Below are 27791 nucleotides of genomic sequence, written 5' to 3'. Positions count from 1 at the left end.
TGGCAGCACATTTTTAATTTTCTCTTTGATAAAAAATCCTTCCAGTCCCAATAAGTGAGTCTTAACAATGATGGACTGGGGCCTGTTCCTGGAGGCCCTTCTGCACCTGGCAGCTGCCCTGGGGCTGTGACGGTGCTGGGACCTGCTTGACTGCTAGAGGCAGCTGGCTCCTTCCCGGCAGTAGGAAGGGAGTTCTGAAGGATGTGTAGATACCCTTTGTAGGGAAGGAGGCAGAACTTTCCATCCTTCATCAGCTAGCAGTTTTGAGGGCAGAGAGAACTGACCAAGGTGAACACCTCCTGCCTGCCCTGGGTATCTCCAGCTCCCTTTCCCCTCTGGTGTTGTGAGGGCTGAATGAAATCCTCAGCAGCTTTGGCAATGGACAGGTTCGCTCATCTGTCCTCCCCATCCCTCTCTCTCACTGATTCACAAGGGCCACTTGCTCTTTCTTCCATGATGGATGATGATGACAGCAATGGTGGTAGCTCAGCCTTTGGGCCTGGCTACCCTCTATGAACAGCTTTCAAGACACCCATCGGGGAAGGCAGCTGGCTGCCTTTGCCACACTGGCTGCAGCCTCTGTGACATTTTGTTATGATTGTGTTACTGTAGTCCCGCTCCAGGCCCCAAGGAACACTGGGCACCGTCCAAACACACACACATTCCTACACACAGAGGAGAAGAGCTGTCTAATTTTAGCCATGACATGTAGGCGAGGGGAAGGGGCAGGCAGGAGGGGGCAGGGTGTGAGAGACAAAATCTCAGCTGCAGTCACCCGCACTGACTCACTCACTACGGCCTGTGTGTGGCTATTGGCTCTCATCGCCCGAGTAAATGACCGAAAAAACAATAGCTGGTGACGGCATCGTAGAGTGAGCTGGCCTTTGGTGTGACCTTCCCTTCATCTTTGCAAAGACCAATGAGGAGACGGGTTTTGTGACCCCAAAAGGGAGATGGGTTGTGTTTGGCTGGGAGCAGATCCCTAGAGGCAGCTGGGGAACCCAGATAGTGGTGAAGCATGACGGGGAAGTCCCCAGCCTGGGTATGAGAGGTCCCATGGAGGGTTTTCATAATGAGGGAAGACACAAAGCTCCTGAGACATCTGTGAAGCCTGTGTGGACCAAAGACTAACTCAGAAGCAAGTTACCTCCTGTGCATGAAGACAGGCTCTCTGTGGCAGGCGGCTTGACTCTCATCAGCCATGCAAACCCCTTTATCCAAGTTCCAAGGAGACAGGAGAGAATCGCCACCTTGGCGGGTTCTCCCCGTGTCCTCCTGCTGCCGCTGCCAGAGAAGCTGCGCCGTCCCCGAGCTGCAGTTGAGTGTTTGGAGAGCAGCTGGCGCCGTGGGGACCCCTCTCTTTCCGGGCCCGCTGCAGTGCATGCGCCTGCGGCTGGGGGCGAGCCGGCCTCAGGGCTGCTCGGAGAGGAAGTGCAGTTGGCTATTTTAACGAGAGCAGCGCGGGGAGGAGCGGAGGGAGAAGCCAAGCACTCTCTCCAAACTAGGACTTAGTAGGGGAGGGCTGGCCCGCTGCTGCGGTGCGGCCACTGCCGCCCACTCGGCACCTGCAGGACCCCTGCACCGCTCCGGATCAGGTCACGGGGGCTTTTTCCCTCTATCTCCCTTTTTCTTGTTCTGCTTGCCCCTCTCCCTCACGCTTGCTGCTTTTGTTTGTGCTGGGTGGGGTATGGGAGGGGACCTGGGGGGAGAGACAGCCCTTAGTTTGTAGGTATGGCATTTGGCTCCAGACCATTGTGAAGGGCAGGGGGAGCAGACCCCAGAGTCATCCCCTAGACCCTCAACTTTGCTTCTGTCGAGCACTGTTTGCTGCCAGAGCCTGGAGCAAAGCTGATCCACAGCAGTCCCCAGGGCTCAGGCGAGGCGTCTGCAAAACACAGCCACCATGGCACTCAGTGGTGCCTGGCTGCTGTTTCTGTAGGGTTGCCCTGCCAGTGGTGTATTTCCAGCCACCCGTTCTGCTGCTTTTGTCCTGCCAGTCCATGTGGCATGGGGGTGGCAGCAGGAAATCTGCAAGTAGCAGAGTACAGGGAGCTAGCCTGTGCCTTGCCAGGACCCTCAGTCCTCAGTCGCTTTGCTTTGGAATAGTTTAGGAAAGCAGGACAGATTTGTGGACTCCTGGCATATCCTCTGGTGCTGGTGGCACTGTGATTCCCTTCTTATGCCAGGAGCAGTGGAATGCCCTTCCTGATCCCTGCTGTGGGCTGCAGGGAGGCATGTGAGTCCCATCTTTCTGATCAGTGATCAGTGCATGTTGTGGAGTGCCTGAGGTTTTCTTGACTTCGCTTTGGGAGGTGCAGAGACTTACTAGCCCTGGGAATCGCTGCCTGTGTTCTGTATCTGCCACACTGCAGCTTTGTTGTCACACAAGGTCATCGCCTCCTCCCTAGGGCTGCTGCCCTGGGCAGACACTGTGTACTGCCCTGCCTGGGGCAGCACTGTGACCAGTAGTAATTTCTGTGCCAGGATTTTGTCATTGTGTGCAGGAGAAAAACTCTGGGGCTGCTCTGGGAGTTTGGATCCAACAGCTGGGCTGTGGGACTGGCCACCCTTTAAATAGTGCATCCCTCCTTGTGAGGAGCAGAGCTGAGCGTACTGAGTGAGGGGACCACCACTGGGTGTGATAATGGGAATCTGCAAAAGAAACCAGGGTCTGAGTACCTAAACCACCAGGACACCCTGGCTGAGGCCCCCGCTTCATGCATGTCACTCTGGAAAGGAAGCTCAGAGAGAGAGAGAGAGAGAGAGAGAGAGAGAAGAAAATCTCCAACTCCTTCCCAGCCTGCATCGCTGGTCCTGCTGATGGGACCAAAATAGAAACTGTGTGGCCAGCCTCTCCCCCAGCCCCTGCTCAGCCTCGGCCCCAGCACCATGGGTGATGTCCATGAGTCCAGGGCTCACCCTCTGCGTTTCAGCCCTGGTTAATTCATGGCTCAAGGCTGTCAGTCTTGCTGTTCAGCTCCTCAGCCAAATGCAGCAACAGATTGTTTACATCAGTGCTGTCAGGTTTCTTGATTGCCAGGAGGCAGATTATTTACTGTACTGGCATATAAACTTCATAACATTATGATGGTGGAAAGTTGTCAAGGGATATAAATGCCCAGAGTCAGCCCAGGAGGCTCCAAGGAGATGGTTTTGGTTTAAATTAAGATAAAACACTGTCTTCCATGGATTTTGGGAAGGAAATCACATTGTTGTAATGGGAACATTACTCTGAATATTAGGGCTGGCAAACTCTTCACTTTATGAAGTCTCTGTGGAGGATCTGAGCTACTCTGGCAGATGTGCTTTAAAACAGATCTCATGTTTACCCTGAGAAAGTGGTGAAAAAGGAAATGGTGCCATGGCATCATGCAGAGCTTGGGGTGAGGTGGGATGGAGCTGCCACGAGAAGGGTGTTGGGAAAATGCTAGGAACTGTATTAGTCTCAGTCCCTTCTGCTCCCAGCCCCTGTTCTTCTCAGAAAACCAAATGTGAGCATTTTCTTGTGGAGGGCCAGGCACGAAGGTGGGACGGCTTTTGCCTTGCTTTGTTTGAGGCATGGCTAGGCAGTGTTCTTCCACCTGGCTCTGCCACTTGGAGAAGCCTACCATGACAAACTGTCAAACTGTGGTGTTTCATTTCTTTGCCTTTCTACAATCGTCCCCCAAGGCAGCTGCCGGTCCTTGGTGTTGCATCTGTCACCCTGACCTGCTCATTTGAAGCATCTTAGAAGTTGTATCTCCTCCCTGTAGTGTTCCCAGCTCCTGACTGGCTGTGAGTTGTGCTCTTGCTCAGCCAGGTACAAGATGGATACAGAGAGTCTACACTGATATAGCTGCCTGTCCCTTGTGAAGCAGTGCTGTCCTGGGACCTCCAGGTTGGCCACCCGGAGTGCCCAGTGACACTGACAGTCTTCTGAGCAAGTTGGCAAACATGATTAGATATTGCTCTCATGCCCATGCTCAGTAGCCTTGACAGGGACCTCTATGCATCACGTTCAGGGACCACAGGGCTGGGAGGAGGTCCTTTGCAGCTGCATGCATCTGACCACCAGCTGTTTTCTAAGCACTTACCTTGCTTTCTTGCCAGCAGAGAGGTCTGAATTTATCTTGATCAGGCCCAGGACTCACTGAAAGATAAGCTGAGATGTGTGGCCCTCTGAGTACCCTGCTAGGATCAGAAACTGGCTTCTGCAGCTTGGAGGGGCAACCTTACAGTTGCAACAGTAATCCCCTCCTCTGCAGAGTGACAGTGCAACTGAGGATGTCCTTGTCCTTGTTCTGGGAATACCATGCTCCTGCAGCTCAGAAGCCTGGAAGTGGTCCATATAGGTGGTGGCACTTGTTGCAATAGTCAAATGTATGAATCCTAAAATAGATGAGCATAGCCCATAGCTCACCTCTCATGGTGCTTTGAAAGGCTCATGGCTTGGATGGAGCCTCTCTATCCCTGTGCTGGGTGGAGCCCCATCTCCTTGCTTATACTGGACCCAGTGTGGGGAAGCTCCTGACTCAGTTTTATTTGTATGATGATAGGAGAGATGACAGCTGGAATGGAAATTCTGAGTAGAAACAAAGTGCACAGTATGGGAATTTGCTGATTACTGCACACCTCACTGCAACTAAAGCCTGAGAGCTGCACCACATCTTGACCAGCATTATCCCTCCCCCATCTGGCACAGGGGCACCTTCCTCAGCAGACCTCATCTGTGCAGGTTGCTCTTGTAAGGTCAGAGAAGCCTGGCTGGGGAGCCCCAGGGAGAGGAGAGGTCAGTGATGATGTGTGGGAAGCAGGACAGGAGAGCGGGGACAGGATCTCAGCAGGGATGGTGTAAGGACAGTAGCGTACATGGGAAGATTGAATATCAGAGCACTGAAAGGGCATTGTGGGTTGTGCAAGCTTGTGATGGAAACAGAGGCTGAAGGCAACCAGTGGTATGCCAGTGGGGTGGGAATGAGCAGCAGCTCTCTGGATGGGCTCCTGGGTTCCTCAGTCCCTCCAGTGCCCTGGCAGGGAGGAGGCAGGGAAGAAGCCCAGGAGATCTTGCTGTCACACAGGAGTGCCTATTAATAACACACTTTCCTTGTGGCTGATCTGTATGAGTCAAGTGTCTTTGCCAGGAGAAGACAGCTTGTAAACTGAAGTGGCCTCCTGCTCACACTCTGCCAGCTCTAGTGCCACAGCAGCTCCCCAGCACCCACAGCCAGCCAGGATGCAGGAATCCGGCCAGCTGCCATCAGGACAGGTGCTCGTCATGGAACAGGGCGAAGCTCTCAGACTTATTTCCCTGGTAGTCCCGTGGATGGAAAAAATGCTTTCCAGTTGACTAATTGGAGGTTTGCTGAAAGGTCAGGAGGAGCTGATGGTATTATTATGTCCAGACTTCTCTGTGGCTCAAGGCTTGTGCATTTATTATCAGCAATGACCTGCAGTAGTGTCCTCTTGCCTCCTTTGGTGCCAGGAGAGGGGTGCCAGATTTGTCACTGCATGAAGGTAACCTGAGATCTCTCTTGCTTCTGGGCACTGGCAGGAATGGACCAGGCTGCTGGAGGGACAAAGAGAACAATAATGCAGAGGAAGGGCCAAGAGGGTGTGTGGCACAGGATCCCTCTGCCTATCACAGAGAGCCTGTTAAGTATGGTACATGGGAGTTTGCTCTAGGTTAGTGAAACAAAGCAGAATAGTGGAGCTGAATATCCAGATTGTCTTCATGATGTGGGCAAAGATTATGTCATGGGGAACACTGCATGTTTAGCCCTAAGGGTCAGCCTGTCTGGTTTTGGAATCACCATCACCAAATGAGGGCTAGCTGCTGGATATCTGGAGAGATGATGTCTCCATAACAGCTGATTCACAAGCTCTATGTCCACTGCAGTTACAAGATGCAAGTTTTTCCTCTTAGACCCCTGCTGTGCTTTCCAAGGGTGTTTAGATCTTGATGGGATATGTTCCTGCTTCAGCAGCATCTCTGTAGCGAGGCCAGGCAGGGTGTGTAGGATGCTTCGAGCAGTCTGGTCGTAAAAAACACCCCACCTTTCAAGAGCTCTGATTGCAGATCGTGAGCAGACCAGAGCTGCTATCTCCTTCCTTATTCACAGAAGGAGATTGAAAAGACAGTGTGTATCTGCTCATAAGTAGAGTTGGTATCTCAGTACATGCAGCAGTACTTCCTTACTTTGCACCCTGCAAATGCCAGGCTGCCTCGATCCAGCCTCCTTATCTAACTGAGCCGAGTAATGTGCTCTACAGAGCAGCCACAGGTGCTGGCTCCTCTCCATCTTTTCTCAGTGACAAACAATGGAGATGCCAGAAATATGCTGGTGTTAAGTCAGGGCCTTCCAAGGCTTAGCTCTTTTCGGGCTTCTCTCTGCCTATTGCATGGTTCCCCAGCTGCTCTGCATGCAGCTCTGCTAATGCATATCAACCATGGGCAGTCCCGGCAGTTTATCCATCTGCTTCACCAGCAGCAGCTCTCACACCTGCAATACACCATTTGGAGCTCAGGTTGGAGGTGAGATGCAAGAGCTGGGGATATGTTCACCCAGCATAACTGAGCTGCCACATGCTGCTGTCATGGGCTGTCGGATGGCAATCTTGTAATAACCTTCACCACTGGTGGTCAGAGCTTGATTCCACGTGCCATTTACAGAGAGCCCTGAAGATAAAAAGGTCCGCAGTCAGCTAGTGCTCAAACATAAATGTCAAACCAAGGTTGTTGTAGCAGATTTCCTCACGAGACTGGTGCAAAAAGGAAGGAAGCTCTGTTAAGAGATCTTCCTGCCCACAGCAGCAGCACAGTAAGCAGTAGAGCAGCCTTGTGCTGGTGGAATATCTGGGGTGGGAGGGAACAGCCATTCAGCTCATTTGAGGTGCCTTTGGTCAGTATGTCTCCCCCAGCAGCTAAAGCTGACCAAAAAAGATCTGTTGCAATGTGCCACATCCTGTGTTCTTGCTTGCGTTTTTTAATATGTTTTATTTGTTCCGAAAGTTTTTAATACCGGTTGGTGATGATACTCATTGGCAGCCATCTGAACATGATCCAGCATGTGCCAAGTGGCCATGAAGGCCAACAATATCCTGGCCCGTGTCAGTAAGTGTGGCCAGCAGGACTGGAAAGTGACTGTTTCTCTGTACTCAACATTGAGTACATGAGGCCACACCTCAAGTGCTGTGTCCAGTTTTGGGCCCTCCTCCTGCCACTGAGGTGCTGGAGCACATCTAGAGGATGTACAGCTGGTGAAGGGTCTATGGAACAAGTCTTAGGAGAAACAGCTGAGGAAGCTGGAGGCTCATGGGAGACCTTATTGAGCTCTGTAACTACCTGAGAGGAGGTTGTAGCAAGGTGTGGGGTCAGTCTTTTCTCCCAGGTAACAAGTGATAGAACAAGAGGAAATGGCCTCCAAATGTACAGGGAAAGTTTAGATTCTCTGATTCTATGCTGTTTACTGTGCATCGTCTTGCAGATAATATGGAGAGGGTACATAAATGGAGCACTGCAGTGTGGGGAACAGACTGGAAGTAGAGTCATCAGCAAAATGCTGATGCCCTCTGTAAAGCTGCATGGGCCTTGGGTGGATTGAACCTTCTGGTGACCAAGTACCTGCCTGCATTGCTTGCAGTGGTAGGACTTGAGAAATACTTCTGAGGAGGTGACGCTTTGGCTTTGCTTTCAGTTCAGCCAGGCTTTAGCTGCCCTGATGCTGCTCTCTGGAGGCCATTGCCTTCCTTCCTTCCTTCCTTCCTTCCTTCCTTCCTTCCTTCCTTCCTTCCTTCCTTCCTTCCTTCCTTCCTTCCTTCCTTCCTTCCTTCCTTCCTTCCTTCCTTCCTTCCTTCCTTCCTTCCTTCCTTCCTTCCTTCCTTCCTTCCTTCCTTCCTTCCTTCCTTCCTTCCTTCCTTCCTTCCTTCCTTCCTTCCTTCCTTCCTTCCTTCCTTCCTTCCTTCCTTCCTTCCTTCCTTCCTTCCTTCCTTCCTTCCTTCCTTCCTTCCTTCCTTCCTTCCTTCCTTCCTTCCTTCCTTCCTTCCTTCCTTCCTTCCTTCCTTCCTTCCTTCCTTCCTTCCTTCCTTCCTTCCTTCCTTCCTTCCTTCCTTCCTTCCTTCCTTCCTTCCTTCCTTCCTTCCTTCCTTCCTTCCTTCCTTCCTTCCTTCCTTCCTTCCTTCCTTCCTTCCTTCCTTCCTTCCTTCCTTCCTTCCTTCCTTCCTTCCTTCCTTCCTTCCTTCCTTCCTTCCTTCCTTCCTTCCTTCCTTCCTTCCTTCCTTCCTTCCTTCCTTCCTTCCTTCCTTCCTTCCTTCCTTCCTTCCTTCCTTCCTTCCTTCCTTCCTTCCTTCCTTCCTTCCTTCCTTCCTTCCTTCCTTCCTTCCTTCCTTCCTTCCTTCCTTCCTTCCTTCCTTCCTTCCTTCCTTCCCCTCCCTCCCTCCCTCCCTCCCTCATCCCTCCTTCCTCTACATTACTGAGTACAGTCATGATGATAAGCCTATAGAAGCTGAAGAGCTGGCTTCCTTGTCTGCAAGGGTGGAGGAGACCAAACCAAGCCTTGTATTTTCCAACAATACAAACTCACCTTTGTATTCATCTGTTAAAAAGAGGTACAGCCCAATGTGCTGCTTGTGCTACAAGCACTATCAAAAACTCCATTTTGTCCAGAAGACAAAACCTGTGTCCTATCTTACATGCATTTCCCAAATAAACAGGGAAGAAGCTTCTGATAAATTCACCTGTTTTTGTGGGCCTTAGGTCATTGGAAGTTTGGGCCAGAGTGATGTCCTGAAGGTTCTCTGATATTACTGATCCATAAGAATGTAAAAGAGCATGGTTAGAGAGGAAGATAGAAGAAGGGGAGGAGATGTCAGTCTGTGTGGTGGGCAGCATGCCCATGCTCTTGTGGTGGGTAGAGGAGATGCCTTTCACAGCATGGAAATCCTTGAGAGTGGTAGTGATAGTGGCTTTTGTGTGCTTGCAGGCTGCTATGATTGAGTCCCCTGCCTTGGGAGCAATTGAGAGAAGTTTGCTTCTACCAAACTATGGGTTTTGGTGGGTTTTTTAAAGCTGGCCTTGAATAAATCTTTTAGCAGCTGAAGAGAGGTGGCAGCTGGAGGGTGGGAAATGAACCACTGTCTCTGGAGGAGGGGAGCACTGGAGCTAGCCAGACTCAGCTCCTTCCACTCAGGTCTTTGTCTGCTGAGCCACTGACACTGAGTGTTGCAGCGCCTTCCACCCATGGCTTTCAACAGACTGCTGCAATGTCCAGGCAGCCTGTCAAGCTTTGAGAGCTGGGCAGGGAAAGCATGAGCTTTCCATAAAGTTCTTTCTCCCATGAGAAGGAAGTTCTGCTTAGGACAGATAGGATGATCTTCCTAACTGTCCTCTGCCCTGCTCCAGCCTCTCCCAGTTTCCAGCTCTCCCAGACCTCTTCTACCAAATTTTCCTGCCCTGGTTTTACTGGCCTGGTCAATTTTCTTCTGTAGGACTCACAAGGGCTTAATTTCAATTTGCTACAAATTTGGTGGGACTGATACCTAACTAGTGTGGTTCCTGTGTGGAAACCAGGTGGATCAGCATCAGGAGAGTGGTAGGGGTAATGGAGGTGCCAGGGCTGATCGGCACCTCAGAGTGCACAGGGGTTCTGCTTAGCGGAGTGCAGGGAATGCAGAGGGTCCTGGCTAGGCAGTGACACCTCCCCTGCCATTGCAGCCCTCTGGGCTGAGCTGTGAGACTCGTGGAGCAGTAAAGCTGTGGGGAGCAACACTACCACACGCCTTGGGTAGCATTGCCATGTCTCCCACTCCCTGCTTCAGCCCTCTATCCCTTGCTTCCCACTGTCCCCTTGCCCTGACAGCCACAGCGTGGCCTGGGACTCATAGAGGAGCCTACTTAATCCCTGGTCTCTGTGTTAACAGCCACCAACCATCCGGATGCAATGGAAACCTTTTTCAGGCGGCACTTTGGGCGGAAGGGGCTGCGGCGCAGCAGCGTGGTGGCTGTGCCCACGGGCAAGGCCAGGCGGCGCTCCCAGGTGGGGCTGCCCTCCGCCTCGCTGGCCCAGTGCCGCCGCGGCTCAGGCACCGCAGCGGCATCCCTCTCCTGCCTGGGGCTGGTCCGGCGTCCCGGCACGCGTCGCCGCTCCAGCACCACGCCGCCCTGCCTCAGCCCCAGGTTTGCCGTGCAGAAGAAGCGCGGAGGCCAGGCACAAGCCATTGATGCCCAGCTGCTGGGTCCCACTGTCCTCCTGGCCAGCCTCCTTCCCACGGGAGAGGAGGGGGACGGGGCTCACTGCACTGACAGCTCCACATCTGAGTCTCCAGAGGACGGTGGTGCAGCAGCAGGAGCTGAGGGGGGCCAGCACGAGCATAGCGCTGAGGAGACATGGCTGGCCATGCTGCCCCAGCCGCGGCCGCTGCAGGCAGGGCTGCTGTCGCGGGGACCCCGCTGCCTGCGGCGCGCCTCCTCCCACCGCCTGCCCACTGAGGCCCTGCACGGCCGCGCTGCCTACGGCCTGCCAGGCCGCTACCGCCGCCTCAGCCAACGCCGGCGCTCCAGCGATGCCCCTCAGCCTGGGCCGCTCCCCTCTGGCCACCCCCGGCTGCTGGCCCAGCGCTGTGCAGGAGTGGCTGGAACCAAGTGCCCCTCTGCCACCCTCGTCAAGGGTTTGGGACCGGAGCCCACCTGCCACACCACCCCGGATGGCTGGAGCCCCCGGCTGCTGTATGTATAGTGGCAGCATTTAAGCAGGCAATGCCTTGGGGAGGGGACAGGGGGAGTGTAGACCCAGGTTTGGTGGGGAAGGAGGGAAGAGACTCAGCGCCATTGGCCGTGGCTGCCATTGGTGTCTTGCAGTGCTGCAGGTGTACCATAAGCATCTTCCACCTGGAGCTTGTGGGTTCCTCTCCTGCCAGGCTGGGACCAGAGGAATGTGGTAGGCCTGGTCACTGGCTGGAGATGCACACTTTCTCCTCTTGGCTGGATTTCCTGCTCCTTTCCTCCACCCTAGCACATCTGGGAGAAGCTCACTAGTCCCAAACAAACAGTTCCTTTTATTCTGGCCAGTTGTACTGGTCCATGGAAACATCCCAGGCTCTGAGAGATGCAGGGAGACTGTTGGACAGGTGTTCTAGATTGTCCCTGCAAAGGCAGTCCCACCACTGCAGCTCCATGGACACTCCCAGGGCGTTTTACAATGGAGCTCTTATCCCTGAGTGCATTAACCCAGCAGGCCCATGCTGTGCCTTTTGTTGGGTACAGGCTGTCTAGCTGAGCTGTCAGAAACGTGGCCAGTACTTCTTCATCCCACAGGACTATCTCACAGAAACAGGTACTTCTCAGCCACCTGGGATGGAAATTCACCTCATTTTCAGCCACTTGGTCCTGAGGAGCCTTTTTTGCTGCAGCCTCACGTGTCATCTTAGAAGCAGGTTGTGCTTTGCATATATATTTAATAGCCAGCCCTCCTTTGTCTTCCAGGAAAGCTATTGCCAAATCCAGTCTCCAACACATGGTAGCCCAGCCAAACCCAGCACTAGCCATGAGGAGCGACTCGGAGAGGCAGATACGCAGCACTGTGGATTGGAGCGTAAGTTGTACTGTGTTTTGCTGGGCATTGCACGGAATGGGCTCTTGGCCAAGAAGCAGCAGGCTCTTCCCAGGGTTGAGGCTTCCCAGGTGACTGACTTTGACACATTTATGGCCTCTCCCATTGCCACCAGCTGGTGCCAGCATCTGTGCTTCTGGCAGCACTACTTGATGCTGCAAAAGAGAGGCTGTGGAGGCACAGGTGGTTCCTGGAGGGATGGCATAACTACTCCTCTCCCAGCTTTTCTGCTTCTGACAGCCAAGATCTATTGGCTTGGGCCAAGCAACAGGAGTAAGCCCCTGCTCCTTAAAAGGCAATGCCCCACAGGTTTTAAGCTGCCCATTCAGATTGTAGAACAGAAGCTGGTTCAGGAGTGTCCCCTGCACTGAGTTTGCCCTGATGCCTCCTCTCGGGCTGATTAAAGCAGCTCCCCTGTGCAGGACACTGCAAGTGGTTTGCAGGTCTTGGAGTTGGTTTCCTGGGGGCCTCTTGTTTACAACAGGTGGGACATGGCAGCAGCTTTCTGAGGCTTCCTCTCTCCAGATGTCCCTGGCTGTTGTATGCATCTTGTCTCCTGGCCTCCACCTCCCAGCACTGTCCAGTATCTTGTCCCTTGCACAAAGTATTTTAGGGGCTCAGGTGCCTCTCTGGGGGTTCTCTCAGAGCTTGTGTTGTCTTGTGTGTTTCAGGAGGCTGCGGTCTATGGGGAGCACATCTGGTTTGAGACCAATGTCTCTGGGGACTTTTGCTACGTTGGGGAACAGAACTGCATGGCAAAGCTTCTGGTGAGTCACCTGGGGCCACAAACACGGCTGTGCTGTCACCTTGTGGGGAGACCGCAAAGGCTGCGCTGCTGCTGCTGCTGCTGCTGCTGCTGGGGGCCATGCAGGGGTCTGGGGAGCTGCCAAGGCAGGGACTGTGTCCCTTCTGCCTCTGCATACCGGAGGGCCCAGTCCCCAGTTTCTGCCAATGCTGGTTCTCATTTTGCAATGGGAACCTGATGCAGGGCTGCCTCTTGCCTGGAGGGTTCCAGAGAGGGTTCCTGGAGGGTTCCAAGACCTTTCAATAGAGGAGAAAAGTGAGCTCTGGAGATCCAGGCCTGTTGCCTCCTGCCCCTGCAGTCCTCCCTCCCAGTTTGTAGGCTCAGTCCTGCTCGTGGTACAGGATATGGAGCACTGATGCCAGCCTCTGCCTGCCATCCTGCAGGTGTCTGCCACTGATACCACCCTGCAGATACCTCCCAGACCAGCTTCCATGGTGCTCTCAGGCAGTGTCAGAAAAAGACAAGTACTGCAGGACAGGACAGGACAGGACAGGACAGTAGGGAAAGTACCTCCCTGCTCTGTACCAGGCTTGAAAACATCTGCTATAGGCACATGCTTAGACCCCTTCACTAGATAAGAAGTCTATGTTGTATCTAACTTTACAGTAGAGCTTGTACTGTATCCCAGTACATAAGAAGGAGGTATGATGGGAGGCTGAGCTTGCCAGACTCTGAACACTGCATATTTTCATTCACATGTATATTTTTTCTCCTCTTTTCTTACCCTTCAGCAAAAACCTCTCTCCAGGCGCAAGTGTGCAGCCTGCAAGATTGTAGTGCATACACCCTGCATCGAACAGCTGGAGAAAGTGAGTAGAGCCTGTTAAGCCCTCCCTGCAGCTTGCAAAACTGTAGCAGCCTTTTCTTGGGCAGTGAAACACAAGAAGATTGAGGAACTGCAATGTATAATTGCAGAGAAGGGTCTTCTGAGGAGACAGTACCAAAATGAGGATCTAGTGATATGATTGGGAGCCCAGGCCCCATTTTGTTCAGTAACCAAGACATGTTTTGTGGCAAGTACCAAACAACTCTAGAGGTTCTGAACCTTACTGTAGTGCAGTAAATTCCAGTAGGTTTCCTTCAGGTACGATGGTTTTACTGGTTCCTCTCCTGTGTTCTTCCTACAGATAAATTTCCGCTGCAAGCCTTCCTTCAGGGAGTCAGGATCCCGGAACATACGGGAGGTGAGACATGTGCCTTCCACTCTGCCCACATCTGCATCTCCCATTTCCAGTTTGGTGCTAAAGACACCAGATGCTGCCAGCGTGTTGCCCATCCAAGTGGAGGCATCATGTTCCTTCCTGCTCCAAGGGGTGCCATAAAAAGGATGTTTCTTTGCAAGGCAGCAGCACAGACTGGGTTTGAAGAGTGAGAAGTTTGCAGGCAGCAGATGCAGAGCATCCGATGGTTTGCGTGTCCTGAATCTGCATGGGAGGAACCTACAGACAGTATTTTTTGGGAGAAATTTTGACCCTTGTGTTGGGTCCTCAGGCACATAGATGAGGCTGTGGCAAACAAGGTCCCCAAGTCTCCTGCAATTTGGAAGGAAGCAGTATGGGCTCATTTCTGGCTTTATCACTCAGCCCTGACCTAGGTGCCACAGGTGGCAGTGGAAGTTGGCCACAGTAGTGGTATCAGACCCCTTCAGCCCATGTTGTAATGTACTGGGCATAAGCAGTGGCCTGGAACCTGTCTGCTGACCTGCACTGGTGGAAGCAGCTGTCAGCCTTCATGCTTCACCCTCCAGCCTGTGGAGCCAATGTTTCCTGTGCAGTGCTCTGGAGTGGGTGTGGGTGGCTCAGTCATGGGCCATTTTGGTAACAGAGCTGCCCCCAGCACACTGTGTTTGTGCTGGCACAGCAGACCTAGCTGGGGAAGGATCTTCAAACACAGGGCTGCCTGCTTTGAAATGCTGGCATGACATTGTAAAGGGAAGCTTTCAGCATCACTTTAAACCTTCCTTTCTTGCTTTGCTTTTCTTTCTGTGCCTCCTTCCCATATTGCTCTTAGTCTAGCTCCCTTATTTGTGCTTCATTTACCTTTTGGGCTCTGCTAACAGCTTGCTGCCTCTGCTCAATTGTCTGTCTCTATTTTTCTTCTCTCCAGCCTCTACAAATGTCTTCTCCCTCCCCTTTCTTGCTTTTTCTTTTCTCTCACAAACTCTGCTTCTCCATCCTGTCTTTCTAATGCTTCTCAGTTCCTCCAAGGCCTCTTCCTTCCTGTTTCCCTAAAAAGGTGCTCTTCTGGCCTTTGTGGTGCCAGGGATCTCCTTCAGGGTCAGCCCTTTTGCTAGATGTGCCTGCTTGGACCCGGAGCTGAACTCAAGGCATAGCCCTCCTTCTGCTCCTACTGGATTAATATCCGCTAAAGCCAACAAGACTCTTCATCCCCTCCCGTGTGCTGCACTCAGAGGAGGCAACACTGGAGCTGACCCCAACCTCCTGCCAGTTTCTGTCTCTCATCATCATGATCCCAAAAGCTGTCAGGAGCAGGATGTTGGGCCCTGTCATGCCAGCCTGTGAACTCGCATTCCCTTTCTCTTTTTGCTTCTCTCTCTGCAGTTTTCCAGCCCATTCCCAGTCCAGGGCTGGAAAAATAGGATAGTATTTAGGACAAGTGTTAGTTCATTACAAAAATTCTGAATCCCTCACAATCACTTCTGCAAGTCCCAGCCCTGAACCCACTGTGAGCCTGCAAGCAGAGCAGAGGTGCTGGCGTGCAGCCTTGCTGCCCACGCTGGCACTGAAGCAAGCTCAGGATTGGCCTGGGGAAAGAGCAGGGGGAAGTGGGTGTGGAGGGCTTTGGTGCTGCCACTCTTCTCGAGGAATGTGGAGTGAGGAGGTTCACTGCTTAGCTGCAAGCACTTCCATCTTCTTCCTGTGGGTACAAACTGTGTCTCTCCAGGAATTTTCACGCCATCCAACAGCACATTTTTCACCTGGCACCAGGGGCATCTGGGCAGAGATGTCAGGGGACAGAGATGTGCTGCTGCTTACCCACTCTCCATTGTATCTGCTTTGTGTGATTCTCAGTCTTCAGTTTCCCTGTCCTCCTTCCTATTTCTTCTGGTTTTAATTCCCTTTTCTTGGAGCATCATAATTTGACCTCTTGTCCCCTGATTCTTTGGCTTTGCCTTCTCTCAGCGAGTGGGGGGCTGGTCCCTATGAGCAGTGGTTTTGCTGCAAGAGCAGAGGTTGGCTGGCCTGTGTCCATTTCTTCTGCCTGTTTCTGTGTTCCCTCATGCACTGGGCCCTTCTTTTTTTTTTTCAATTTTCTTTTTTTCTTTTCCGTTTAGCCCATTGTTGTCCGACATCACTGGGTGCACCGGAGGCGGCAGGAAGGGAAATGCCGGCAGTGTGGCAAGGTGAGAGGGCGTCTTGGGCATTTTTCTCAGCCTGAAGGAAACCTAAGGTCAAGCCAGAGACACGCACAGGGCCTGGAACCAGGGACATCCCACCATTCCTGTTTGGCAGCAAAACCAAGACACGTGCCCTGCTTTACTCAGTGAAGCACTGTGTAACTGCTTCCCACATAGAGTAGTTCTTCCCCTGGGCCCAACTAATCCTGAAAGAGACTGTCTTCCTGACATGCTTTCCTTGAGCAATAAGGACACCCCTACAGAGCACAGTGGCCTCCCTGGTGCTGTTGTTGTGATTGGGACTGTGTGACAGGATCTGGAGGGCTCCAGCTGCAGGCATGCTCTCTTTGTTAATGTCTCTTACTGTTGGGTGACAGGAAACTGCAGGGAATTCCCTAAGCCTCTTGTCCTTTCTTCCATAGGGTTTTCAGCAGAAGTTTGCCTTCCACAGCAAAGAGATTGTAGCCATCAGCTGTTCCTGGTGCAAACAAGCGGTGAGCAGAGCCCCCCCTGAATGCCGTAGCAGTCGGTTCTGCACGAATGACCTCTGCTTTCTGCCGGGGCTCCCCGAGCTGCCGCTCGGCAGCCTGCCCTCAACAGCTCCCCCTGCTGGCAGAGGCTGTACTATGATATTTGCAAGCTCCTTTGAGAAACTTTCTCTTCATTGCCTTCCCGTTACAAAATTCCTGCATGGTTTCATCCAGCACTCCCTGCATTGGCATGGGGAACCTGAGAGGAGGAGATTGTGGCTGTGCCCAGCAAAATGAGCAGCTGAGTTTTCTCTCTGTCTTCTCCTTGGCCAGTATCACAGCAAAGTATCGTGTTTCATGCTGCAACACATTGAAGAGCCCTGCTCACTGGGGGCTCATGCTGCTGTCGTCGTTCCTCCCACCTGGATTCTGCGGGTCCGGCGGCCCCAGGTAAGTCACTTCAGCTCTTGGGGCTCTTTCAAAGTTACCACTTGCCCAGTGGCTCCTCACAGAGTTTTTGTGTTTGTTCCTTTTCTATATAGAATCCACTGAAATCTAGTAAGAAAAAGAAGAGGACGTCATTCAAGCGGAAATCCAGCAAAAAGGGGGCTGAGGTAAGATATGAGGGGACTGGGAATGACTTTGTCTTGGAAGGGCAGAGGGACTGAACAGTGAGGAGCAAGGCTGAGAATAAAAGTGGGCTTTTCTGGGTCTGTACTGACATTAAGGAGGTTGAGCTGGAGGGAGCGTGCCTGCTGGCAGGGTATATCCCAGAAACAAAGTTTACGGGGTGGCTGGGATGTTTTCTTCCACCTGCTTCTAACCTGCATGATGTTAGGGCTCAGCTGGAGGTGGCAGTTTGCATTTCCCCAGCTTTGTTGAAGGATCTATGGTATCTCTTGCAGGAAGGGAGGTGGAAACCCTTTGTCATCAAGCCCATGCCAGCTCCTCTCATGAAGCCCTTGCTGGTGTTCGTGAACCCCAAAAGTGGTGGGAATCAGGTATGGCCTTGTCTGGTATGTCTAAGAAGACATCTCTGTGAGGGCATTGCCATTTGAGTGCTGAGCTGTCATCACAGTTTTGGTGATGCTTCAGCTGCACAAGAGGCCCCAATGCCAGTTTACTGCATAGCAGTTCCTACCTCTGCCAGGCTTTGCCTGTGCCCCCTCCAGAATGGTGTTGTCTTAGCCTGTCCCCAGGCAGGACCAAATGCCTCCTTCTGCTATCCACTGGGAACTCAATATTACCTGAAGTCTTTCTTCTCCCCATAGGGAGCCAAGATCATCCAATCCTTCATGTGGTATCTCAACCCACGGCAGGTTTTTGACCTCAGCCAGGGTGGACCCAAGGAGGCGTGAGTACTGATGGGGGCAGCACCTTTCTCTCCTCCATCCATGTCCCAGGATTCCTCCTGAGAGCTCTTCCCCCAGCTCATAGAGGGAGACATGGATGTGGCTTTGTGAATGCCAAGGGCTCTGAGAGGCAGCTGCTGTGTAACACCTTCAGTAACTCTCCCCTCCTCAACCTCCCTGTTGCCCACAGGCTGGAGCTGTACCGCAAAGTCCACAACCTCCGGATCCTGGCGTGCGGGGGAGATGGCACGGTGAGTCTCCAGCCGCTCCATCCCCTGGTGCTCCTTCTCCCAGGCCTTTCCAGTGCAGACAGCAGCCCTCCTTGTTGTAATCCAGAACAGGACAAACTGGGCACACTGCATCCATGGTACAGCTGGTAGCAGAGATGCTGTGGGTCCCCTCATGCACTGTTCCAGGGAGTGCTAGTCTAACATATCTGGATTTGTAGCCCTCAAAAGAGGGCCAGTGTCCTCACTGGGGTTACTGGTACATCCTGCAGCACCTGATTAGAGTGTTAAAGACTGTGAATAGCCTCAATTGTGGCTAAGGAGACCCCATCTCTGCCCCTCTGCCATCTCTAGTGCTCCAAGTCACCTCTGCCTGCCTGCTGGTCCCTGAGACAGCTAATGGTTTCTTTGTACTCTCTTGCTTGAGCAGGTGGGCTGGATACTCTCCATTCTGGACCAGTTACGCATCAACCCACCTCCTCCTGTGGCCATCCTGCCTTTGGGGACAGGGAACGACTTGGCCAGAACACTGAACTGGGGTGGGGTAAGTGATGGGCACAGGAACCCACTGCCTAGACAGCAGGGCTGAGTGCTTCAATCCTTGTTTCAGACACATGGTTGGAGATTTGCATGGGCTCGTGTTTCAACTTCCTGTAAATATAGACCAACAAATAAGTGCAATATGGATGTTGCTGTTCTTCTGACATTTGAATGGTACTGCATTAGATTATACAAAAGCAATTGACTTTTCAAACTTTGGAAAATTTTTAGAAGGAAGATGTATTGTTTTAAATTTCAAATCCCATTTTGTGGTGCATTCAAGTAGAGTTGATCTCTTCTACATCTTTTATTCTGAGATGCCTTACCAAAGCCTGCTGTCTGGGGTATCTCTCTGGGAGGCAGGCATGAGACTCCCCAAGTCCTTCTCTTCACCAGGGTTACACAGATGAGCCTCTGTCCAAGATCCTATCGCACGTTGAAGATGGGAACATAGTACAGCTCGATCGCTGGAACCTCCATGTGGAGCCAAACCCTGACACAAACCCTGAGGAAAAGGATGAGGCAGCTGCTGACAAGGTGGGACACCTCCTCTCCATGTCTGTTCCCTGTGCTAGAGTCTGCATTCTCTCTTCTGTCACTGGCTCGGGCAGTCCCAGCACTTGGGGCTATGTTCTCGGGTTGGTGTTTCCCTCTCACTCCTCCAATTCCACCATTCTGTTCATGGCTCTGAGCTGCAGCATTCATAGCAAGAGTGTATGTAGAGTTCATAACTAAATGCCTACCAAAGGTTTTTAACCACAACTTACAACAGGTATAAGCCCAGTCTTCTGTGAGGCTGTTTTCTTTAACAGAAACATGGGTGACTGCAGAAACCTCAGAGAGCAGAGTGTGTACCCTTGGACCGTTTCCCTTACCCCTAGGAGCCAGGAAATAATCCATCATCTCAGGCTGGTGACCTCTGTATTTTCCTAGGGAAAAGGCAAGCAGGATCTTTCAGCCTCATGAGCACTGTAATGGCTCTGCTGTAACCTGACCTCATCTGTGCCATGGGCACATGCTGGCAGCCTCATCCTTACTTCTCCTTTCCATTTCAGCTCCCTTTGGATGTCTTTAATAACTACTTCAGCCTTGGCTTTGACGCACGGGTGACGCTGGAGTTCCACGAATCTCGAGGTACGGGGCAGTGGCAGGACTTGGTCGGGGTCTGTGGGATGGGCCTGTTCTCATTTGTGGGTTCCTCAGGAAAGGGAACAAGAGAATTGCTTCAGGGACAGAGCTGGAGGTGAAACATGAGGAGCAAGTCCAAGCTGCAAAGGGGGAAGAGGGATGCCTGCGCAGGAAAGAAGCTGGGGGCAGACCCCTGGCTGAGGCTGGCTGGAGAGCTGTGTCTGAGGAGAGCTGGCAAGTAAAATATTTCCATGTGTAGGCCAGTGACCTGGACTTTTTTCTTCTTTCCCCAGAGGCCAACCCAGAGAAGTTCAACAGCCGGTTTCGGAATAAAATGTTCTATGCTGGGGTGAGTGTGTGTGGGATATCTGAGCCTGCCGTCATAGTAGCCTTAACGTCAGCTGCAGCACAGGCATGGACCTGCCTCCTGCCTGCATCTTAAACTCACCCATAAGCTACATGGACCTTCACATGCACCCAAGTTAAGCCCCCCAGCCTGAAGCTGGAAAGTTGCTGGAGAAATGCTGCAGCACTGGGAGTCACAGCTCCCCTTTGGCTGTGAGTGCTGCTGGCAGCACAATTTGCTCCGTGGCCTGCAGTACAGTTGCTGTATTGATCTCCTGCCACTATTGTTCTTGATCTCAAACTCTCAGGGGTGGTCACCGAGGCAGGACCTCCCTGGAGCTGTGGGAAGGCAGAGGAAAAGGAAGCCTTTCCATAGTCTGCACACTACTTTGTTCTTTTATTATATACCTTGGACTAGTTACAGCTTCCTGGCTGATTACATCACCCTACTGTGTCTCACCTGACAGCTTTGCATTCAGTATCATCTTTGTTCCTCTGTCTCCCCATCCTCAATATACTTTCTAGCCATGTGTCTGGTGACTGGTATTCGAGCAGTACTAAAGGCCAAGTGCTGCTCTGTGCCATCTCACATCTGTCTCGCTTGTGTCTCTTTTGCTGTCTGCACAGTTAAGCCCAAAGGAGACCCATGCTGTCCCTCCTGGAATCTCTAGATGGAGTCACTTCAGCTCTGTTTAGTGGTACTTCATATCAGCTTGAGACTGAATTTGTCTCTTGTTACTTGATTCTCACTGTAGGAGACTCATCTTGTCAACTCTTCCCTAAAGTCAGGACTGGGCTGGCAAGGGAGTACTAGAGCATGTTACTGAAGGTGCCTCCAGGTTTTTGGTAGGCAAAATAGCAAGAGGAATGGATCAGGTTGTTTTGGAGGAGAAGAGGACTTCTGACAGTGGATGAAAAGGGGGTTTGCAGATTTGATCAGCTGAGGTCTGTGTCAGGTCAGTGGCAGGCTGAGTTGCAGGTCAGAGACAGGCTTCCTGGCTTCCCATTCTGGTGAACACCTGGGCACTAACTCTGTCTCTTACCTTGGCAGACGGCCTTCTCCGACTTCCTCACTGGGAGCTCCAAAGACTTGGCGAAGCATGTCAGGCTGGTTGTGAGTGTGCTGGGGTGCTCTGGTCCAGGGAGGGGGTGAGCTGTAGAGGTGTGAAGAACGTCCCTTGGCACTGAGTATGTCAGGGTTGGGGAACGAATGGGGAGCTTCCTGGGAGCATCAGCTTCCCCTGACTTGGAGAACATTCACTGTAGGGAGCAGAGGAGGGCGGCCATTTCTTCCTAAGTGAGTAGGATGGACCAGGCTCCCCCTTACAGCAGCCTGAACACCCCTGTGTTGTCTCTAGTGTGATGGGATAGACCTGACCTCCAAGATTCAGGACCTGAAGCCCCAGTGCCTGGTCTTCCTTAACATCCCAAGGTGAGCACCCTCAGGACCTGTCTTCATATGCTGGGCTTTTCACACCTGTGCTGTAGATCTTTGCCTGGGTTTGGGGTGCCAGTCCAGGTATTTCTTCTTGTCCTTTCACAGGTACTGTGCAGGCACCATGCCCTGGGGCAACCCTGGGGAGCACCATGACTTCGAGCCCCAGCGCCATGATGATGGCTGCATTGAAGTTATCGGCTTCACCATGACATCACTGGTGAGTTAGTGCTGTTGCCAGTTGTAGGTAGCAATCAGGGGAGTGAATGGTCCCAATGGTCACGTGTCAGCCAGCCCACAGCTCCACAGATCCTCTCTGGAGGAGTTGTGGTGCTGGCCTATATGAGTGTCTGCTCTGTAAGATTTAGGCGAGGTGCTGTCATGCCCTGGTCTCTGTGAGTCCCTTCTCACTGAAATCATACCTGAGACCCTCAGAACTTGGTTCACTTGTAATATCCAGATGACAATGGATGTTCCCCTCATCCATGTCTCAGTCCCATGTTCTGCTCTCACTCTGGACCCTTTCACAGGCTGCCTTGCAAGTCGGTGGCCATGGGGAGCGGCTCTGTCAGTGCCGGCAGGTGGTTCTCACCACATCCAAGGCCATCCCCATGCAGGTAGATGGAGAGCCCTGCAAGCTGGCAGCTTCCTGCATCCACATCTCTCTGCGCAACCAAGCCAACATGCTGCAGAAGACCAAGCGGCGCAACTCCATGCCTCTGCTCAATGAGTAGGTTCCTCAGATTGATCTGCCACCTCCTCTCCAAGGAAGGATGGTTGGCAGGGAAAGGGATGGGACTGATCCATGACTGGCAGAGGCATTTCAGTCCTTTCTTGGGTAGGGTCTGGGAAGGGATTGGGTCACAGAAGTAAGACCAGACCCTGATGCTGAAGAAGCTGCTGGTGCCAAGCTCCCCACCCCAGTCTATACAATACTCTTGCCTATTTTGGGGGGATTAGGGCAATAAGGAGAAAGCAGGGTGTCACTTTCTGATATCTTCCTTTTTCCTTGCCCCCTGCACACAGCCAGCAGCCAGTGCCCGAGCGGCTGCGGATCCGGGTGAGCCGCATCAGCATGCGCGACTATGAGGCACTGAACTATGACAAGGAAAAGCTCAAGGAAGCCTGTGAGTGACCAGCTGAGTGACCAAGGGGTGGGAACTGCAGTCCCCAAGTATGGCAAAGCCTGTAGCTAAACTGTGAGGTGTTGGAAATGGGGGGCTGCTCTCTGAGTTAAGCCTGTGCCCTGTCCTTCAGCTGTGCCACTGGGGATCATCGTGGTTCCAGGAGACAGTGACCTGGAGTTGTGCCGGACCCAGATTGAGAAGCTACAGGAGGTGAGTCTGCATGAAAAGTGGTCATAGCTTAATACTGAGGATGAAGGGACTCAGGGAAAAGATTTCTGAGCCACCTTGACCTGCACACACCACCATACACACTCTTGCTTTGGGTCACGCTTAGAGGTCACGGTTTGCCTTCACCATGTGGTGAAGGCAGGGTCCCAAGCTGGATGCCTTGTTGCTCCCTGCTGTCTGACAGCTTCTTTTTCAGCATTCCTCTTCTGACCAGAAGGTGACTCTGAAAAACGACAGGGTAGTATAAAAAGTCAGCACACATCCTGTGGGGGCCTATAACCATTCAACCCTTCACAGGCTCTTTGTTTCCTGTCACAGCTCTGCCTTCTCCAGGTGCCTAGATTAGGTTTATAACCCCTCCCACTCTTCTCATTTGCAAGCACTAATTTTTGTGTCCTTGCCAATGTACTAGCACATGTCTGTGACCTGTGCATAGACTGTGTTACTGTTGCTCCTGGTGACCAATGCCTTCTAAGCCCATAGTGTGGCTTCTGGTGCTGCACTGCTCAATCTGATTGTTGCACAGAAGATTGAAAGGACCTTTCTTAGTCTGCTGTTAGCTGGCCCTTGTGCCTGTGGGAATCCCATGCATTGTATGTGTAGAGTCCATCAGAGCTGAGTTGCAGAGCTGCTTGCCTGGGCTGGCACACTGGCATCTGCCTGTTGCTGTGCCTGCTCTGTATGCGTGTCCCCTGCCCACTTTGTGCCCAGGCACTGGTGGGGACACACAGGCAGGCACATGGCTAGCAGCTCCTGGATTCACAGAGTAATGCTCTCCTGCTGTGTCAGTGTGATTGCCCCTGCAATCTTCCGCACCTTTAAAACTGTGCAGTGTGGCCAGTGTTCCTTGGTCACCTCATGGTTTACCTCTTGTCACTCCTTGGGTAAGCTCTGTGCTCTGATCTTAAAGCCAGGCAAGGACCAGGTACCTTGGCCAGACAGTCTGTAAAGCCAGACATAGCAGCACACCAAGCAACTCCAGTGGGATGAGAGAGGGATTGGGGGGCTGCCCAGACGCAGGCTGTAACAGGACACCTTGCTTTTCTTCAGGATTTCCCTGCACAGCCCTCTGCTTTAGAGCGCCTGCTCTTCCAGGTGTGTATAGCCTCTCTCTGTCCTCTGGGCCTATCTGCCATGTCCACTGTGCCAGTCTCAGGGGCTCATCTTGTGACATTGCTCTACAGTCAGCTCCAGTCTGTCCCATGGTACTCCCTGTTGCGGTGTATTGTGGCTGTGTTCAATTTCATCCAAATGCCTGTGGTCCTCTATGTCTGCAGAGACCTCCCAAAGCACGAGAAATGCTCTGAAGAGAGATGCAGGGGCCATAAACTATGTCTTTATCCTCTCTTTTATTATGCAGGAGGGAGATGGAGCCAAGCCGAAGACAGTGTCATTCCAGAGGCTGTCACCCAAATGGTGCTTCCTGGACTGTGAGTATCCCCCTCCACTAGGAGCTGGGTCTGATGATATGCTGGCAAGGTCCTTTGGTCTGCCAGCTCAATGGAGGTAGGGGATGGAGATCCACGTGGCTGCAAAGATCCAAGGGTTATTGATGCCTTAGAAACCACAGAAGCACTTGAGAATTAGGGCATAGGAATTACAGCTCCTATGCCCAGCAAAGTGGAGGAATCAGTAGCTCAACTGAAGTGTGTCAGCACCAATGTATGCAGCATGGGCTAAAAACAGGAGGAGCGAAAAGATATGGCAGAGCAAGAAAACTATGACATAGTTTCCATCACAGAGACATGGCAGGACAAGTCACACAGCTGGGGTGTTTTAATGGATGGCTATAAACTCTTCAGAGGGGACAGGCAAGGAAGGAGACCAAGCTGATCTCTTCCTAAGTTGAGATGACTTGCTCAGTGAAAAGCTGTGGATGTTGTCCACCTGAACTTCAGTAAAGCATTTGACACTGTTTCCCACAGCATTCTCCCGGGGAAGCTGGCTGCTTGTGGCTCACATGAGTGCACTGTTCACTGGCTAGAAAACCAGCTGGGTGGCTGGGCCCACAGAGTGGTGGTGCCTGGAGTTACATCCAGCTGGTAGCCGGTCACCAGTGGTCATCCCCAGGGCTCAGTATCGGGCCTGGTCCCATTTATTGTCTTTATCAGTCTGGATGGGGAGATCAGGCACACCTCAGTCACTTGCAGACAAGTTGGGTGGCAATGTTGATCTGTGGGAGGGCAGGAAGGCACTGCAGAGGGATCTGGGCAGGCTGGATCATGGGCCAAGGCCAATTGCACAAGGTTCAAAAAAGTAAATGTCCTGACCTTGGGTCACAACTACCCCGTGCAGTGCTGCAGGCTGGAGGAATGGGGGCTGGAAAGCTGCTCAGCAGAAAAGGACCTGGAGGTGCTTGTTAATGGCACCTGAACATGATTCAGTGTGTGTGTCTGTCAGGATCTGATTACTAAGGTTCTTAGGAATGCCCCTGCCCAAATTAAGGTGAAAATGAGACCATGTGTCAGTGACAATAGTATGGGGTTTTGACTGTAAATATGAGAGAGAGAGAAATAGAAAATAGATGGGGGGACAGAAAGAGAGTAACAGGGACAGGATAAGGAAAGTATCACCACTCCATGGATCCCAGTGATGTTCCATTGATCCTCTCCAGCTGGTCTTTTTGGTGGTGAAGGTCACCTGAAAAAAAATAGAATCTGATGGGTTAATACACACTCAGGCCATGTATAAAAATCCCTACCTCCCTGGAGTAGGGGGGGAGTTTGCCGCTGTCTCTTCCACACTTGTTGCATTATGTGCAGTCCTGTGGTGCAAAGCCTCAGGAATGACTGTGGAGGCACTTTGGGGGGGCTTTGATGGATTAGTGCACCCCCTCAGCTGCCCCTCACGTGAATGTCCCATGGATATCGCCTTCCCAGGGTTGGGGGTTCCATAGCCAGTTTGTACAAGGGAGGATGGGTTCACAGCCCCTGAGCAGAGGTTACAACGCACCAAAACTTCCTCCCCTCGCTCAGTTGGGGGGTGAAATCTGTGCAAACCTGTTCCCAGCAAATGGGTCTGTGGGCTACAGCCTCCCCCACCCCAAAGCAAGCCAAAGATGATTCTTAGCATGACTGCTGGGTTGGGCTCACATTCTTGTCCTTGTTTACTTGTTTGTTCCAGGTGATTGAAGAATTCCCTTTATTTAATCTTAGCAGTTTAACTTTCAGTTCAAAGTCCCAGTCAGGTATCTTCAGGGAAGCTTCTTTGGTTGTAGCTTCTTTATACAGTTTTTATACAGTTATAATGAGTAAAACTTTATAGGCCAATGGCCTTCTGGCCTGGATCAAGAAAAGTGTAGCCAGCAGGACCAGGGCAGTGATTGTTTCCCTGTTCTCAGCCCTGGTGAGGCCACACCAGGAATCCTGCATCCAGCTTTGGGTCTCTCACTGCAGGAAGGACACTGAGGTGCTGGAGCATGTGCAGAGAAGGACAATGGAGCTGGTGAAGGCTCTGGAGCACAGATTTTAGGAGGTGTAGCTGAGGAAGCTGGGATTGGTTAGCCTGGAGAAAAGGAGGCTAAGGGGAAACCTTACCACTCTCTACAACTACTTGGAAAGAGATTGTGTGAAATTGTGTTGGTCTCTTCTCCCACATAACAAGCAAGAGGATGAAGGGAAATGAATGACCTCAAGTTGCATCAGGGAGGCTTTTGTTCCCCACTGAAAGGGGGATCAAGCATTGGAACAGGCTGCCCAGGGAAGTGGATGAGTCCCTATCCCTAAAGATACTTAAAAGATGTGTAGATGTGGCACTTAGGGATGTGGCTTAGTGGTGGACTTGGCAGTGTTGGTTTAATGGTTGGACTCAATCTTAAGGGTCTTTTCCAACCTAAGCAGTTTTAGTGATCATTCCGTGGTTCCATGAATTTGGGGGGTGAGAGAACAGACATTTAGTGACAAGTGACAGGGAACCATTGAGGCTTGGGACTCATGGATATTGGGGTCTTTGGGGCTGAGCACAGCAGTGCTTTCCCCCAGGCTGCATATCTGGCTGCTGACCCGGAGTGGAGCAAGGGGAGTCTGTGGTTCTCTTGCCGCTGGAGCTGAAGGCAGCTTGGTGGCATGTGTTTGTCACTGCGGGACTGCTGGGGATGCTCTCCTGTGTTGTGCAGGCAGGGGGCCCCCCTGTTCCAGCATGCCCGGAGCCGGGCTCACCATGAGCATAGCAGTGTTACGGGAGAACAGCCTCCCTGTTGGGCTCCAGCTGCTGCTTCTCCCCTGCCTGAAAGTACCTTTCTCGTCTCCCTTTGCCTTCTCCGACCAAGAACCTCCCTCTGTACCTAGAAGCTGGCTGAGTGAAATGCCCATTTGTAGCATTTCATCTCTCTGATACCCCAGCAAGCAGCATGTAGACCACAGCAGAGCACAGCCATGGGTTGCAAAGTGGGCCTGGGAAGCCTCGTGCTAGGCAGAGAGGGTGCAACTTCTCCCTTCAAGGTTCTAGCCCTTTGTATGGTGTTGCTGGTGGTGCTGCTCCCCGGTGTCACTACTAGGACTGCTGTACCAGGGCCACTTTCCCTTCTGCCAGTCTCCCAGCAGCAGGTTCTGGGCTCAGGAAAATGTGTCAGGAAAGAGACTAGAATCTCATTCAACACAGCACAGGTTTGTTCAAGTAGCTGAATTATAGGCCTTGAACAGTAGCTCCCTGGATGCAAATATCCAGGATAAACATGGCTCTTTCACTCCTCTCACCTGCTCTAGCACATCTCCACTCTGTTTGCAGAGAGACTTCCTTGGGTCTGCAAGAATCCCAGTGCAGCAACCTCTCCTGGACTGGCACCAGCAGCCTGTCAGGATATTGGGGAAATGCTGCCCTGCATAGGAATCCAGCTGTCCTGGCACTGTGCTTTTACTTGTCCTGGTCTCCCTTGGTGATGCCCTTAATCCATAACCCCTCCCTGCTCCCCTGGGGGTGGTGGCCGTGTGTGTCTGGCTCCAGCATAACCACTTGCTCTGTTGGAGCTCCTCTCTCTCTGTGGTGATCTCTTCTCTAAGGAAGAGGGATGCACTCAGACAGGCTGGAGGCTGATTTGAAGCTCTCCTGCCATCCTAGGAGACAGGGATTTGGATCTACAGCTGGTGGTGGCATGCTCTGTTGTGCCTGGCAGTCACATGCTCTGTGGCCTCATGAAGGTCCTTAGTCAAGTCAGCAGGAGGCTGAGCCCTCTCTTTTCCCAGCCTCCTGTAGTGCC

General features: G+C 52.3%; 2 protein-coding genes across 9 annotated transcripts in view; both read left to right on the top strand.

The window, feature by feature from the left end:
• The window catches only part of DGKZ (diacylglycerol kinase zeta), a 54920-nt gene that overhangs the window by 18370 nt on the left and 8759 nt on the right, over positions 1-27791 (top strand). For 6 of the 8 annotated variants that reach the window (XM_054635563.2, XM_077180133.1, XM_077180131.1 and 3 more), the window contains 23 exons: positions 11456-11564; positions 12254-12349; positions 13119-13196; positions 13515-13571; positions 15683-15751; positions 16168-16239; positions 16549-16665; positions 16758-16829; positions 17121-17216; positions 17487-17569; positions 17758-17818; positions 18225-18338; positions 18731-18871; positions 19390-19468; positions 19756-19811; positions 20859-20921; positions 21166-21239; positions 21351-21462; positions 21773-21972; positions 22269-22369; positions 22500-22579; positions 23648-23692; positions 23958-24027. In XM_054635563.2, coding sequence (XP_054491538.2) covers positions 11456-11564; positions 12254-12349; positions 13119-13196; positions 13515-13571; positions 15683-15751; positions 16168-16239; positions 16549-16665; positions 16758-16829; positions 17121-17216; positions 17487-17569; positions 17758-17818; positions 18225-18338; positions 18731-18871; positions 19390-19468; positions 19756-19811; positions 20859-20921; positions 21166-21239; positions 21351-21462; positions 21773-21972; positions 22269-22369; positions 22500-22579; positions 23648-23692; positions 23958-24027 — 2045 coding nt within the window. The remainder of the gene's footprint in view (positions 1-11455; positions 11565-12253; positions 12350-13118; positions 13197-13514; positions 13572-15682; positions 15752-16167; positions 16240-16548; positions 16666-16757; positions 16830-17120; positions 17217-17486; positions 17570-17757; positions 17819-18224; positions 18339-18730; positions 18872-19389; positions 19469-19755; positions 19812-20858; positions 20922-21165; positions 21240-21350; positions 21463-21772; positions 21973-22268; positions 22370-22499; positions 22580-23647; positions 23693-23957; positions 24028-27791) is intronic. The other 2 variants (XM_077180130.1, XM_077180132.1) reach the window with 1 other exon arrangement.
• LOC143694229 (uncharacterized) lies at positions 1235-10709 on the top strand. Its single transcript, XM_077179409.1, has 2 exons — positions 1235-1595; positions 9895-10709. The coding sequence occupies exon 2, from the start codon at positions 9915-9917 to the stop codon at positions 10707-10709; it is 795 nt and encodes a 264-aa protein (XP_077035524.1). The 5' UTR covers positions 1235-1595; positions 9895-9914.

The sequence above is a fragment of the Agelaius phoeniceus genome, chromosome 6, assembly GCF_051311805.1.
Source record: "Agelaius phoeniceus isolate bAgePho1 chromosome 6, bAgePho1.hap1, whole genome shotgun sequence".
Lineage (NCBI taxonomy): Eukaryota > Metazoa > Chordata > Aves > Passeriformes > Icteridae > Agelaius > Agelaius phoeniceus.
This window is presented reverse-complemented; position numbering and strand designations above follow the sequence as displayed.